This window comes from Limulus polyphemus, unplaced genomic scaffold, assembly GCF_000517525.1.
Source record: "Limulus polyphemus unplaced genomic scaffold, Limulus_polyphemus-2.1.2 Scaffold1004, whole genome shotgun sequence".
Classification (NCBI taxonomy): domain Eukaryota; kingdom Metazoa; phylum Arthropoda; class Merostomata; order Xiphosura; family Limulidae; genus Limulus; species Limulus polyphemus.
In genome coordinates, this window is record NW_013666614.1 from 248,408 (window position 1) to 265,755 (window position 17,348).

Genomic DNA, 17,348 nt, shown 5'->3' on the forward strand with positions numbered 1-17,348 from the left:
TCTCATCTAGTCTTTTTTTTTTTTAACTCAATCATTAAATAAACTTCAGAAGAACACTGACTGAACTAGAAGTTCTAGAATAAACTTTTTCTGTAGCAAAGTACCCAATCATTTTCTTATGTCTTCTCATTATTCTTCTCAAAAGTTTCACACAATTTTATCTCCAGTCAACAATAATGGGAAATGATTCTCTTCTGCTTTCATGCCTAGCATTTATAAGACAGTTGACCTTTTTTTTTGTTAGACGTATCTTGAATATAAGATATACTTAGACTTGGCTCACTCTCTGCAACAACTAGCTCACCACATTCCTCTTGGTCAAACACAGTAAGATATAAGAAACCATACTGGTCTACCTGATTTTTAAAAATTCTACAAAGTTTTGCCTACAAAAGATACATCTATATATAAAAGTGAAGACAGTAATGAAAATTGTACCTACAATATTATCGACACAATATGTGTGTGTGTGTGTGTGTGTGTGTACATATAGACGAATTGCATCAAATCCCTCAACGGTTTTCATTCCTTGAAAATGTAAGCAACATTGTAACAGTAATCCATCATATCACATCTAAAACCATGAATATGTATGTAGTGAACAACATACACAGTACTAGCACATGGGATAATTACAGTCCATGACCATGTTGAACTTCTTACAATGTTGACAGTGGTTGGTTAAACCTCCAGATGTAGTGTTATAAAGAAATATAAAAAAAAGGCATTTGACGGAAACACCAATTTTCCATATTTTTATCAAAAGACCTAGTACAAGCACTTACCACAAGTCTGATGATGAAAGGGACCATTGATGTGTTTCTTGACATTATGTTTGTGGATTCTTGTGCATCTGTTGGTATACAATGTCATATCTTGCAGCCTTTCTTTAGAGCCCAGTCCTGTAATTTCATCCAGTGCCTAGTGCATTTCATACACAATATTTTAGTAACTAAACCTTTTTCATCATTTTGACTGTGAACTCATCAGCAAGCATGCATTCTTTTTTAAAGGTTTGCAGCCTCACTTTGTTTTTGGATATTTTGCTGCTTACTGCTCGTGCTGATAAGAGATTAAAAATTAATGCTGACAAAAATTGCAAAATCAAATAAAATGGCTATTCCCATGGAAAGTTTGTTTGCTTGCAATTAAAGCTTTTAAGTCTTATGTGTCATCACTTTTCTGACTTAGTTTATGTTACATCTGCTTTGGGAAGATAAGAGAATATTATGTGATGAATGCTGCATCAAAATAAGATTCATGGGGTTAAAATGGAGGTTTTCAGGATAGCAAGAGCAGAAAAATCCTTCACGCATGTGTTGTACATCAGCAAATGATAACTCATACCAAATTTCAGCCCCTGGTGTTAAAATTGTAGATTTCTTCAGTGGAAGATATGATGTAAAACAAAAAACAAATGTATTAATGTCGTAATTGAAAATCATACACAATCTTCTAAAGTTTAAAAAGACTAATACAGTAATTATATTCATAAATATTTAAGATACTGTTGGTACTCAAACATCTTCACCGCTAGACAGTAAATACAACTCATGTTGGTGATGTATTAAAGTAGTTTATAATTTATTCTAGTCTAAAAGAGAATTGACACCTCTGTAAATAAGCCAATAATACTAGGGAAAGCCTAAAGGAATTAACAATACTAACAACTTTTGAAGTATTCTAATTTTTTTCTAATATAATAATGTCCTCTTTATTTTGGCTTCCTTCAAACATGTATTTTTGGGTTAACAAAATGACCCTCTCCCTGGTAGTTTAGCTGATTTTCATTATTTTATATCTTTCAGTTTGTCCCCTAACATTGAAAGAGTTCTTACTTGTTTATAAATTAATTAATGAAATGCTAGCTGTTAATGATATTTTCAAGAAAATAATAGGTAATACTTCACACACAAATATAATGTTGACCATATAGCTTTTATGATCAATTTTTAAGTGTCAGGGTAGTTGCTGGTCATGTGATATTTCTGTATATATATATTTAACAGTATGGTGGTCATTAAAAGTTTATCACAGTATGAATTATGACTGAGAAATTCAGCATTTTAGTTATCATTTAATTGTAGACTTTTTATATTGGTTAATGATAAAGCCAGAAAAACAAAGAGATTGGCACAACTGTACTATGTTTAAGTGATGTAATAAAACAACTAAGTTAAAAACTTATATTTTCACAATCTTGGGAGCCATATGCACAATGCTTCAAAATATTAATTAACTAAACCTTACTGACCTACAAGTATAAAATTACTTGCGACAAACGTGGTTACAATAAACTTGTCTGAATAAACTTCTGTATTCATTCTAAAAATGTACAATAACTGGAAGAAACCTGGTATGTAATGCTATAGTATCAACATACAAGTCTGCCCAGTCACAAATTTCTTCCTTTCTGTAATAGAAGTAACCTTCTCTCTCAAATGCAAATTTATGTCTATATAAGAACAAGGTAACATCAAAGTTTACATTATAAACATTGGCATTATATGTAAGGAATATCACACTTTCAACTCTAGACACACACAAGTACTATTAGTTATCAAGTTAAATTTCAAACATTAATAATGTACTGTGAAGAGAGTCAATTTCTTAACATATTGTGATGATATGGAAGTTACACTTAGAAGCATACTGCTTGTTATATGAATATGAATAAATTGATGTGGTTAGTCACTGATACATTACCATCAGTGAACTCGCACTAAAGCAGATGTTACTAAATATGCTTACCTTCAGGAGATCCAAGAAGAATATTAATAGTAAGAGTGTTGCTGAGTTCATGTTTTGGAGTAATTACTATAACAAAAACGGGTCCTTGTTTTTCTAGATCCTTCACTGTCTGAGCCAGTTTAGATTCATCACTCAACAAAATAATACCAACTTCCATGCCAAGGTTTTTCAACCTGGCTTCCACATGTTCAGCATATAATCTGAAAAAATGTTAGTCCTTTAAATCAGGTGCAGTTAAATAACAATTTAAAGAAAATATTTTGTACTTTTTCAATTATTGAATGCAAACAGTTTCCACAGCAATGTTCTTCACAACACAAGTTGTCTACACATAAATTAGTCATCAATTACTCCAAACAACACAGCAGGGTATGAAAAAAAGTAAACTGACATTCAGTCAATACCATTTAGGATCATATACTTCCAATATGTAATACAAACATATTCCTAACTTTTTTTTTATCTTTAGAATAAGTGAAATTAAAATGGAATCATTAGTTCCAATATAAAAGTGATTTTATGTGTAAAGTATACAGTCCATTTCTATAAAACAAGTATCAATTATAAAATTACTAGCAGGTGCCCATTGAAAGAAATTAACACTACATTTTCCTAATAATAGTGATTAATAAAATAGTGAACATAAGTAAATAAATGTAGAGTCAACATAATGACTTGGATAATAGAGTATATGCAACATGATTGTCTAATGGGCCATTTACAACTATTTTTTGTCATTCAAATTTGTTATTCCAATAAATAAAATTGCATTGCATTTGTTTTTAAGCAAAGGAGACTGAATACAGTGCATTGTTGGCCAAAATGTCTGGGTTTCTATGCAATGAGTGCATCCAGCATAAAAAATTCTTGTAGAAATTTAGTGAAGCTGAGTGCTCTGTTGTGCTGGATGCACCCATTGCATATAAAATCAAACATCTTTGCCAACAATGCATTGTATTCAGTCTCCTTTGCTTAAACAAAATACAATGCAATTTTCCTTTTTGAAATAACTCTACTTCATTGAAATCCTTGGCAATTTTTAATTTGCTTTGGTCTACAACTCAAGATCAAAGAAGTGTTAGAAGATTTCATCAGACAACTACAAAAATATAAATAACAAAATGTTAATTAACTTCATCACAATGTAATAAATGAGGCCAAGGTACTACTTTTCTTTGTAATTAAGCCTAAAGTGAAGACGTAGTATGGAATCACATAGCCTAGGCCCAAGATTATAAGGTTTCTCATGAAAGAAGAAACTTCAATACAACTTTAAACCTAAATCATTTTGCTGTTATATCAGCAAAGTTAAAAAATAAACCTTTTTAATCAATAAAGACACTAAATTAAAAATCCAGCAAATATTTTTTTTCAGTTTTGCTGTCTAGACACCTAATTTTACACTTTCAGTACATAGACTAACAACATCTAGTTACAGTTTAAAAAACCACTACATAACATCCCATAACACATTTTTATAACATTCCATAATAGTTAAAAATCACTCTATAACACTGCATAATAGTTAGAACCCAGTCTATAGCATCCCATAATAGTAAAAAAAACAAAAAAAAACACCATAATATCCCATAATAATATATAAACTTCGAAGATTGTTTTAATCTCGAAGTCTAAGTTCAAGGGAGGTCCAGTTCAATCTACAATTTGATCAACATGTGTTATTGGGTTATACTAGCTTCAGAGAATTCCACTCCTCATCAGTAACCACAAACACAAGTTAACCAAAGAGAGACAAGCTGGACCTTTATCATAGTGAAAAGTATCAACCATACTATTGGTGTGAACATGCTTTGTAGTCACTATGAGAAAAACCTATACATTGGATAGGTGAAGTGAAGAAAAATTTTCGTTGGCCACTATTTAGTTCTTCATGATATATTGTGCAGCTATATAATGTGAAGAACTGAATAAGAAACATCAACTGAAAAACTTTATCAACAGTTAAAAAGAGATAATTTGAAGATAACCTGAGAGTCTCTGTCACCAACATATACTGCTTTATTGTAAGATCAGAGCATGATAACAGTATACCAGCCAGTGTGCTTGCACCTTTGGAATTATTCCTCAGGTAACACAGTATTCAACACAATATCATTATTGTGTGTCATGTGGAACAGAATTATGCACACTGTTTGATTCCTTCTCAGGACTGAAATGTTTGCAATCCTGAAAACGTTTTTTCAATGATACTAGCATCTGACATGTAAATCAATTACTTTTCACATGATATTTCAGTGTTTTTTTCTCATTTCCAAATCACAAGTTTACACAACATGACAAAACATTTTGTATTTATTCTTCTTAAACTCTTTGACCTATAAATAGCCTGGCTGCACTTATCACTTGAAATTCAATATACATATACATGTTTCTAAGTGTAACTATCACCACAATCAATTCCAGTTTACTGAATCAGCAGGTAAAAGAAAAGGGATTTGGAATTGATGTATTGTCTATATTGGATATTACTTTGAAATAAAAAACAAAGTAACTTATTCAGGTTTAATTTAATCATTTCTTAAGCGTCTTTGTTCAATTTGTTAATACTTTATAAAGAAATTTCAAATTCAAGTATTTTTCAAATCTTTACAGACCCTGTATTTATAGCTGCAATTAGACATCCTGTACTTAAGCAATTATTTTTAGAAATGATTTGCTTATACTTCCAGCACATCAGTATTCTTTGTTTGAGCACACTTATTGTTTCCTTATGCAGAAATATTAGTAGCAATCAACTGTGTTTTAGTACCTAATCACAGATTAATATAACTAAAACAATTAATGATAAAAATACATTTCATTTAAGTGTTTAGATTAAAGATGTGAAAATTCTTTTTTTGGGCAGTGCTTCACTTAACAAGCTACCAATGCAACATCCTCTAATCAAAAGTAAGCTAATTTTATGTCAAAACTGGACTACATCTTATAAATCAATGAAGCTAATTCTAAATAACAAACTTGAAGCAAATAATGATATAAATTAATACAAAAGAAAACTATGATCTAATATGATTAGAATGCTTTTATTTCTCAGCTGGGTACCCTCACTATCATTTGATCATAATGATAGAGCTTATGAATTTAATATTATTTAACATATTTTAAAAATCACAAGAAAAAAGAACTTAAGAGAACAACATACAGTCAGATTATATCTTGGAAAGTTTTTACCTTCTACTTAAAATCAATCATTAGTAATTAAAAATTTTATTTCCTTTTGATTTTAAGAAAAAAGTTCAGCAGTATTAAAATGTAACCACGAGTATAAAATTTTATACCCACAGCTGATGGCTGCTTTACACTGTATTTGTGAAGATAACACCTTGGCTTCTGTCAGGCTCAGTTGGAAGGTAAAAAGATTAGTTTGGAAGGAATGTGGGTTGGTAATAATTTTGTTCTTTGTTGCTTTGTGACATATTAACTCCACTCACTGATTTTATTTCTCTGGACTGTGAAAAGCCAGAAACATGATTTGACACAACTAATTGTAAATACTACAACTATTAGATTCATCCTTGCCTATACAAAAACCTTCAGAAAGACCAGATAAAAATCCCACTTATAAGCCAAGAAAAAAAAAAAAATCTAAAAGGTGTAATCTGTAGATACTACCACCTAAAACTGCAGCTGGGAAGTTATTACTCTTGTAGTTTGCAATAGTGTAACAGTGCTTGCATTTTGCACCATCACAATGGAAAGTAATGCTAAAATACTATTTGTTCTTTGATTTCCTAAATATATCATTGTAAAGCAAAAGTGTCAGAGTCTGAATCTGACTGATTTCATCAATTCATAGACATCTGATTTTTTTGTATAACAGACTTGCATATTTTACTAAAAACTTGCCACATTTTGTGTACATACATGAAGTAAATATGAAATTATAGTCAGCATTCCTTATCCTTATTCATAACTGTAGACCTTAGAACACTTTGACTCAAACCTTTACAGGAGTAAACTATGAACAAAAGCAAAGAGATAACTCTAAGTTAATACATACAATCAATATTAATTAACAATCAGAGCAAGCTAGGTATATAAAACAAAACTATAAATTAACCTGACAATCATTACAGCTAACTGTACATTTCTTACACTTCTACTTATAAAAATTACAAGACGTTATTACATTAACTGGGTACCGTTGCTGTTAACAATATTTGTTGCCATAATCCCAATAATATCTCACTAGGTTAGGGTAGCTTAGGAGATTTAGGTTAGTCCTAAATACATATATTAAGATAATAATGCAAAATGATCTTCATTATAAAATTACAATAGTTATAATAAACCAAAATAAAAAGTAATAACACTTAATATACTAAACAGTATAATCAATACAGTGACTGAAAGTAGCACTAAATAAATAATATAATAGGTTAAGTGGAATTAATATTTAAATGTACTAAATAGTTGCAATTAAAATAAAACTGGAAAAAAAATATATATATAAAAGTGCTTATATTGTTTAAATGAATATTAATGTACTTATGAAAGAATGTTATTTCAACATTTTCATTGAGCCAAATAAATGCACACTTGATTTAAAGCCTTTGAATTTTCCAATTATAAATAATGACAATGCAATGAACAACTTCATTAGACATTATAAACTTACTTTACATTAATAATATCTTTCTGGATGCATGCCTCTTCACATTATTAGAGTATATAATTTGATACAGATCAGTGAATAAAGAGGATGTGTGGTAAATGAAACTTCCCTGGTGTTGCTTTTATTTATGAAAAAATAAAGCTTCTTGTTCACCAAATTTGTCCCTCAATTTAAGAATGTATGTATTTAAGCACACGTGTTGAATGTAATATTTTGTAGAAAAGTTGACTTTGTAATGTGGTGACCTTTTTCATGTACTAGTTACACACTATTATTCCTTTGTATTTCTGAACTTTCCCATGGAAGGTGTCCATGAGGAAATCCTTAAGACTTGTACTAGTGTGTTCTCTAGTAACATTGGCTGTGTATAGGTTTAGAAATATCTGAAGACTGTCTTCTCTATTTTTACGTATGAGATACCAAAGTGATCTGGGTGACAAATGTCCTCTAGGAGAATTGACACTACTTACATATAGAGGTTAATTCTACCAGTCATATCTAGACTTTCACTCAGATTTTGCTAGACACAGATCTCTCAGCAGTTAAAACAAAAGTGTGAATGTTTTTAATTTTGTGCAAGTCTGACTTTGTCATGTTAGCCAATCTTATGCATGTTATCAATAAAAAGACTGATGTTTTTAACTCTCTCAACACAGGCTCGGTCAAGTTGACTGACTACGTGACCTCTTTGTACTTGTTTAAAGTCTTTATAGTTTTGATACTACTAACTTTCAATATAGTACATTTATCTTCAAAAAATTTGGAAGACTTTCAGTAAACATTACAAGTCTTTCACATACAAAAAGTAATATTTTTTTAGTGAAGTATTTTTAATAAACTAAAAAAAGATTTGTCCGTGAATATGTAGAATATTTTTTTTATTAGTCTGTGTGCAAAGTGATTTTCATGTTAAGATTAAATATACTTTTCTTCATCTCAAAAATCTCAAATTTCATTTGCATAATCTCTAAAACCTTATAAATACATTTTAAATGTTTGTTTCAGTAAAACTTTATATTTTATCTGGTATTTTCTCGATCCTAACTGTATACAAGGTTGGTCAATTGGACTGACCTCATACCAACCAAAAAAAGAAAATCAAAATAAATCTAAATTACCCTTTTTTCTTTCCAGAATGACTTCAAATTGTAACATGAAACTACATTTGTTTATCCTAAGTAACTTTAAACGCATAACAATATACAACTATTTATACTTAAATATTATTGTTTTATTGCCCTTTGAACCGTGTCTAACTACTATTCATGCCATTATAAGTTGTAAATCACTTGGGGAACATGGAGCCCACATAACACTATCAAATTACATTACCTATGAGTTACTCCTAGCTGCTCGCATGCCTCGTGAAACATTTTTATTAAATTGTTATTATTATTTATTTTACCTAATCTAACCTTAGCTAACCTAAAGAGATCCATATTTTACATTTTAGTTACTTTTATAAAAATAAGTAAAGAATAAATGTGAAAAACAAGAAATAAAGTACTTACCCAGGTCTTTTCTTTTTGCTGTCGACTGTTGACGGCACTTAACCCTACTTTTTTATACTGATGGTATCAATGCACTAATAAATTTTTATTTACTGAAATAATGTACTAAAGAACATAGAATAGGCTTTCTAACTATGCAACAAGAACCGTTACAAGTTCATCCAAGCTAGTCGTTATCTTTCCCATAAGAACAAAGTTTGTACTAACAGAGAAATTGACAATTCTCCATTCAGAAGACAACATAATATAATAAGTCATTTGGTAGGTAAAAACCTTGGCTTTCTATTGGTTATACATAATATAGAATTAAATATAAAAGAGAACTATTAACAAATCCTGAACTAGAAGATCTGACAAGTGGGTGTGGCAAGATGGGTCTGATTTTCTATTTGATGGCTATGTAACAAAACAAAATTGAAGACTATAAAATTTTGGTTTATCTGAGCAATGACAATTTTATAGCAAGTAATTTATGTTAAATTTCATACTTATTGGAGGGGTGGTGAATAAAATATACCCAGAGAAAATGTATCAAATGTGTCACACTAGGGGAAAGTCTGGCTTTTTTAATTTTATAAAAAAATTCTGAAATTTAACAACTTAAAACTTGAAAAAAAATGTATATATTATCTAAGCTTTAATTTGTTCGTTTCAAAAGAAAATATTACAAAAATTCTCAATCTTCACTTTTGTTCCCATGTGATGTGTGAGCACTCTCATCTTTCCTAATTTAGTTTGTATAACATCTACACAGTCTAAGGAAAGTAAACACAAGCAATAAATAATTACAATGTCAAATGTACAGTTTCAATGTCATTTTCAAAACCATGTTTTTATTGTTTGTACATGTTTATAAACAATAAAAAGAGTTAATGTTTTTTATCTAATCTTGCAACTGTTCCTTTGAATTTGATAGCAACAGACATTAGTCCAGACAAAGTGACTGGTGTTTTTGTTGTAAGCAAAGTTCATGTTCAAAGCAATAATGATTATTTAACCTATTTATAGCTTAGTTAGAACTTAGAAAACTAGTTAAATTACAGCTATTTCTAGACATTATATTTCTTGGTGATTTATGTATATTATATATATATTTCAAATGCTTATATGAAAATTATACAAATTTTTGTTTCAACAAAGGCTAACTGGCCAAATTCAAATGCAGATTTACAAAAGCACACTATTTCAGTCTATGGGTATGTGTCAATATATTCCTACTGGGATGAATAACCTGCATGTCTAACAAAGCAAGAAATAATTCCACAAAATCAAAAAAACTATATGTAAAATGGTAAACAGGGAAATTATGAATGCATTTCTTAAAAATAACATACTAAAATGACATCTTCAAAGAAGAAGAAAAGGTATTGTTGATTTTATTTCATAATTTTCAAAATTTCATTTCACTTTACACAGATGATTTTAGCTAAAGTAAATATTCCAGTATAGAAAATAACAGACAAAAAAATTAAAATATAAACTTCTACTGAAAAAACTTAATATTCATTTGGTACATTCTAGAGGTTATGCAAATGAAATCTGAAAACTGTAAGATGAAAAGAAGTATTCGTATTCTTAGCATGAAAATCACCTCACACTAGTCAGAGTCAAATTGATTTCATATATGCACAAATTTTTAGTAAAATACTTTATTCAAAAATCTGGCTGTTTACAAAATGACTTGTAATGTTTACTAAAAGTTTGCAAAATTTTGTAAAGATACACTAAGTAAATTCAGTGTTTATACTTGCATGGGTACCTGGTGTTTATAAGGTCAGTTAAAGTGACCGAGCCCATAAGCAGAGGGTTAAAACCATTTTTACAATTTTAATCTTAGGCAATATTTAAAATAATTATACGATGGTTTTATATTCACAGTTATATATTAATAAAAACAAATTAATACAGTCAAAAGAACTAACCTTTGTTGTTTGTGAACAACTATTATTTCACAATCAGTAGGTTTCTGAGACTTAGACAAGGGAAGATCATGAAAACTGTCTCGTAGAGAATCATCAGGCAAGCTAGCTCTAAAGAGAGAATATAATTTATCACAAACTTTGGACCAGAAAATGCCTTGTTCATTATTTTTTCTTAATATTCTCTTAAAAAATTACACTTTACACTTGAGTACACCTTTTAGTGATGCAAATATTACTTCCATCTACTCAGAAGTTACATATTAAGTTGCAAAAATCAAACAAATATACCAAAAATAGAAACTAGTTTAAGAGTCTAAGCTTTCTAGCTTTTTATGCAATGATATTCCCAAATTGAGGCCAATAAGATAATCTCAGGTGGAATTTCAGCACATGTAAAAATATTCTCTTTAAAACTTCCCCAACATTGAACAAAGCAATATTTTAAGCAAGAATTTTACTTATTGCAACAAATATGGCTAAACAATATTGCTACTGTTAAGGTGTTTTCAAAAAACAAATTTTAATGAATGTAAGGTACCTCAGAATGGCTATTATTTAAAAACTATATTTCATCATTAGGAGAGGGGCTCTCACCCAGTGTGTCTAATATCTTGCTAGGCCTAAAGTTAAATAGTCTGGTATTCTCTGATTTAATGTAATATTAACATTTTACAAAAACAAAAAATATACTGGATTTTAAACATGACAGAATGTACACTCTCATATCAGTGTTAAGGAATAATTATCAAAATCCTAAATAAAAATATTCTGCATATGCATGAATGAAGTCAATAGAGAATGTAATATGTTAAAACTTTAGTTGACAGAGATGCAGTAAAGTCAGTAAATCCCATCTAATGTCCTACTGTAGTAAACAGAGAACTAGATACAAAAGTAAATATAATCTTATTAGCTTTATGATCTATTGCATTCAACAAAAAAAATAGACACAACAATAAACCTCATTTAATATTCTATATGCTCAAATAAAGTAAGAAATGTAAACAGAATTGGAAACATTGCCTCATATCCAAACCAAAAAATATTACTAAACAGGGATTGAACTTAATGAGTCTGAAAATAATAGTTTAGAATACAGACTTATAAGTTTATGATATTCTAGAATTTGACAGACTTTTTTGTACTGATTCAGCGTACAGAGTGGAAAACAATAATGAGCTACTTTCTACTTCTCATAAAAAAAATATCCTTGATAAAATGAACAATTACAGATACCTAATATTATAATACAACAAACAGTACTTGCAAGTATTTAAAAAAAACAAAAGCATTATTAAACTACTAACAAATAAATCTAAAAAAGTTATATTTAATGTCATAAAGATTTCTTGTAAAATACCTTGTGCGTTTAAATACGTCTTCCTTTGGATCCAAACGTGTCTCAGAATAGATACCACTCTCTCTTCTTTGCATCACATCCATATAGGGATCCTCTGTAGTACGATTAGTGGTATAAAAGTCATCCCTAAAAGATTCTCTTCCTCTTCTAAATGCATAGATTTACAACAAGCAATTTAATATTTTACAATTAAAAAATATAAAACTTATGTTTAAAACTACTTTTTTTACCCATAAATGTCATCTCTGAAATATTATTCTCCTTTCCTAAATGCATATATTTACAATAGATAATCTAGTAATTAATTTAATTAAAAAAATTAAAATTATTAAAACTTATCTTTTTACCCATAAAAAAAATTACAGCTTTCAGCACGTTAAGAAAAGAATCTATAACTTACCTATCATCTTTCCAAAGAACTTCTTTAATACGATCTTCTAATAAACGTCTTGATTCTCCACGAAGAGGAGACCTGTCCCTTACCACATGTCGTTCTAAATCCCTGGAGTTGTGAATAAATATTTTTTTGTTTTTGAATAACTGATATGTTTTTACTCCCCCCCCTAAAAAAAAACACTGAAAAATCAATTGAGATAACAACATTAGCAACAATCTTTAAGAAATGGAAACATTAATTTTTTTTTTTTAAAACATGTAAATTTAAATATAATTTTACTTAATAACATTTTAGACACTTTTTTAGGTTGGGTGCACAAAAATTCTATTGTCCTTAACTGATTCCTTGACAAGGCATGTGGATAAGATAGTCTGTGGAGTAAATAGGGAGAAAAGAATCTGGGGCACAGGTAGAGGATATAACTGACAGAGTAAGAGATGTAACAAAGGGGGTGAGCAATAATGCAGTTTTTGTTGTGCATATAGAAGGGGCTAATGATGTAGGAAAAAGTAAGTTAGATGAGCTCATTAATAAGTACAAGGGGTTGATAAAGGCAATTGTGTCAGGGATATTGCCAGTAATTAATTGTAAGAATGAAATTATAAGTAGGTCACTAGGGCTAAATGCTAAACTTAATTTAATATATAAGGATGAGCAGATTGGCTAGTTTTACTTGTAGGATCAGTTCAATGGGGGGAACGGAGCTTTTGGGAATGAATGGTTTACACTGAAATAGGGGAGGGATTGGCTTGTTTGTAAGGGCTATTAATGCAGCAGTAAGGGAAGTTTAAAACTAGAACTAGACAGTGGTGAGGGCCAGAATAAACTAAATCCCACAAAATAATAAGATGTAGAGAAAAGTTTAGCATAGGAAACATGTATTGAAGTAATTCTAAAGGTCAGCTTAATTTTTACTGTTGTAATGCTAGAAGTATAAGAAAAAAAATAGATGACTTTAGGGCACTGGTAGGAATGGAGGATTTTGGTATAATGGGAATAACTGAAACACGGTTAAATTTAGATGATTTCGAGGAAAGAAATTTCTTCAAAATACAGGGTTTTAGGTTATTTAAAAAGGATACAGTACTAAAGAGAGGAAGAGGAGTGACTTAATATATAAAATGTTGAAGTTGTGGATATCAAAGATAATAGCAAGGAGATTGAATCCATTTGGGTGTCTATTAGTGGATATAAAGGGAAAATGCTTTTAGTCGGAATGTGTTACAGACCACCAGATGATATTGATGACATTAGTAAGAAACCTAACAGTGAGATTAAGATTTCACATGTTAATGAGGTTATAATTATGGGTGATTTTAATTTCAGGCATATAGATTGGGAAATACTAGTCAAACCACGAAGGAGAAAGGTTTTTGGAAACCATTCAAAATTTTGAGCTTGATAAGAAAAAATTGGGAAGTTTAAAGAACGATAAGGCTACTGAATCAGATAATATTTACACAAGGGTTTAGAAGGAGGGTAGGAATTGGATATGTTAGCCACTCGCTACTATTTTTGTAAGTCCTTGAATAGTGGGTAGGTGCTAGAGGATTGGAAGTTAGCTAATGTCACTCCTCTTTTCAAGGGTGGTAATAACAATTGTCCCAGTAATTATAGGCCTATTAGTCTTAGATCAGCTGTGGAAAAAGTTTTGGAAAGTCTGATAAAAGATGCTTTGCAAAGTCATTTAACAAAGTTCAAAATTATATTGGATATCAACATGGTTTCACTTGCCTTACAAATCTTTTGACATTCTTTGAAAAGGTTACTGCTTATGTAGATGAGGGTAAATGTGTATATTTGGTGAAACTGGATTTTCAGAAAGCATTTGACAAGGTGCCACACAAAAGACTTGTAAAAAAATTATCTCTAAAAGTGTGGGGGATAAGTTAGCTAATTGGATAGAAGAGGTGCTGGATGGAAAAAAGCAGAAGGTTGTTATAAATGGAGTTCAGTCAAACTGGATTAATATCATAAATGGGTATATCAGGGCTCAGTCTTAGGACCTTTGCTCTTTTTGATTTACATAGATGAAGAAATGGTCAATAGATTACTTAAATTTGCAGATGATATTGAGACCTTGGGTGTTGCTAGCTGTGAAGATGATACTGGTGCTTCACAAAAGGGTTTAGATCATTTAGTGAGTTGGGAAATAAAAGGCAAATGAGTTTTAACTATAACAAATGCAAGATAATGCATATGGGTTATCATAATTTGAATTATAAGTATAATTCAGATGGGAATAGCCTTCAGTGTCATGAAAGAAAGAGATCTTGGTGTAATAGTTGATCAGTCTCTTATGCCATCCAACCAGTGTGCTGTTGCTAGTGGCAGGGCAAATAGGATTTTAGGTTGTATCTACAGAAATAGTGCATACAAATATAAAGAGGTTATAATTTCATTGTATAGGTCACTGGTAAGACCACATTTTGGAGTATTGTGTTCAGTCTTGGGCTACTTACCTTATGAAAGACATTGAACTGTTGGAAATTGTTCAGAGGAGGATTACTAGAATGGTGCCTGGGATGGAGGGTTGTCATAAGAGGAGAGGTTAAGATCTCTAAAATTGTTTTCTCTTGAAAAAAAAGTGTATATAGTCATTAGAAAGAGCTCAGTTTACACTATAATTCACTAAGAGTTAATTTGAAATTGACATGCAGTTGTCATTATGGGGTATATGTAACTGCCTGTAGTATTGTTGTCTGCTTGATCAACTATAGCACTTACGGTGGTTTCTTACCTAACTATTCTATAGTTAGAGAGACAGTTAAATTGTATTTAGGTCTTACTTTTATATCTTAGTTAATTATGTATTATTTGGGTTTTAAAAATGATACTTGAAATGTTTAACAATTTTTTAAACATTATTCTACATTTGTCCTCACAAAACAAATTTTCCTAAATAGGCATGTGGAAACCATTTTGTCTGCAGCTAACAAGTGAGTGACAGTCATTACATTATGATGGTCAGTAAGCACGAGGTGATATTTCATCATAAAGTCATAAAGGACTAAGAATTTGATAGGAAATTAAAACATTAAAAATAAACTATAACTGAAAAGGTACCAACGTGAAATTACGTATATGACTCAAAGAAGATATTTTAAGATTATTCAACAAAGTTAAAAGGTATTTACATATTTCTATTTCCTAATTTTAAACATTTCATTGCAATGTATGTTGATGATAATATCAAGATTTGGGATATGGTAGAGAAAATGGAAAATAAAATATAAATGTTTACTTTAAAAAACTTTTTATATTCATTTATGAGGTCCTAGAGATTATGCAAATGAAATGTGAAAACTGTAAGATAAAAAAAATAGTATTTTTATACTTCATATGAAAATCACCTTGCAGGTGAACTATTCAGAATGCAAGTGCAAATAACTACGTGAAATAAGGAGTTTTTATTGAAAATAAAAGAAAAAATTAAAATTAAATATTTTTCTGAAACTAAATACCTTTAGATAAAATCTTCAAACAATTTCATTGATTAGTTTGGTTTTTGGAAAGATATTTGAAGCGAGTTTCATCACCTACTTATTATGTAAGTAGTTTGTCATGATAGGATTAAGAGAAAGCTTGATAACTATATGAATAATATGAGCTGGCTTTAAGTTTTTTTGTAATTATATAATAGTTTTAGTTTAGTTTGGAGGATGGGACAGCTAAGTTGTACCAACAGGTCCCTTGTTGTCCCTAAACATTATATTATATGTTATAATATTTTTCAAAGGTTTGCTAGTTTTAGCTTTAAACTGACCATAATGGGTATTTCTAGCTATGTTTGTGTAATACTTAGCCTGGTGTTCAACATTCACCGAAAAATATGATCAAAACATATTTAAGGGAATATCCTTAAAAATATACATTTGAATAACTTGAATGACATTTGTTAACATATCTTTTTATACTTTATTTTGCCAATTGCAGTACTTACCACTTCTGACTATAAATCATAAATATATAAAGTAAAAACTAACAAAGATTTATTAGCACCATAGGACCCAACATTTCAAAATGGCATTACCAGGATAGGCAATGACATTTTTGCTAATAGTATTCTTAGTTAACATCAATTTATATCTATTAAATATAATTTCTTTTCAATCAATAATAAGTTATTTTATTATTCTGTGAACTCAATAAATTGAACAAAAATATTCAATAAATGGGTATTTGAGTGATTGGAATATTTTGACATCACCTATCACATTTACTAAACCAAAACTAGCTTATCTGATGTCTTATCATAGAAGAAAATTTCTGTAAGTTTCAAATAGATATGATTTAACACAAAAACATTTTAACTCTTTCAGCATAGCTCAGTCCCTCGGACTGACCTCGTAACTAATTTTTGCTTGTTATAGTTTTCATGCTATCACTTTCAAATTAGTAAGTGTATGTTAACGAAATTTGGCAGATTATCAGTAAACCTTAAAATGCTTTCATGCGCAAAATATCATTTTTATTATGTCTTAAGATCTAGCAATGTTTTTCTCATACCTTTTTTTCTTTTTGCATGTTGCCTATCCAACATGCAAAGTAATTTTCATTTTAAGACAAAATACTTTTATGCATCAGAAAATTTTCAAATTTCACATGCTAAATAGTTATCAAACGGTTCTTAAGAAAAAAGTTTATATTTTATTTGTTATTTTTACTAACAAATATCTGGACAGGTTTGGTTGATTTGACTGATCTTGTAACCACCATAAAAAAATTAGGAAATAAATACAAATTATGCCTTTTTCATTCTAAAATGACT

The 17,348-nt window shown here is 29.7% G+C and overlaps 1 protein-coding gene across 3 annotated transcripts in view; it reads right to left on the bottom strand.

The window, feature by feature from the left end:
* LOC106461650 (nuclear receptor coactivator 5-like) overlaps positions 1-17,348 on the bottom strand; it is a 45,183-nt gene that overhangs the window by 17,351 nt on the left and 10,484 nt on the right. For all 3 annotated transcript variants that reach the window (XM_022388655.1, XM_013921493.2, XM_022388656.1), the window contains exons 4-7: positions 12,581-12,682; positions 12,181-12,327; positions 10,821-10,928; positions 2,752-2,951 (exon numbers count right to left, since the gene is read on the bottom strand). In XM_022388655.1, coding sequence (XP_022244363.1) covers positions 2,752-2,951; positions 10,821-10,928; positions 12,181-12,327; positions 12,581-12,682 — 557 coding nt within the window. The remainder of the gene's footprint in view (positions 1-2,751; positions 2,952-10,820; positions 10,929-12,180; positions 12,328-12,580; positions 12,683-17,348) is intronic.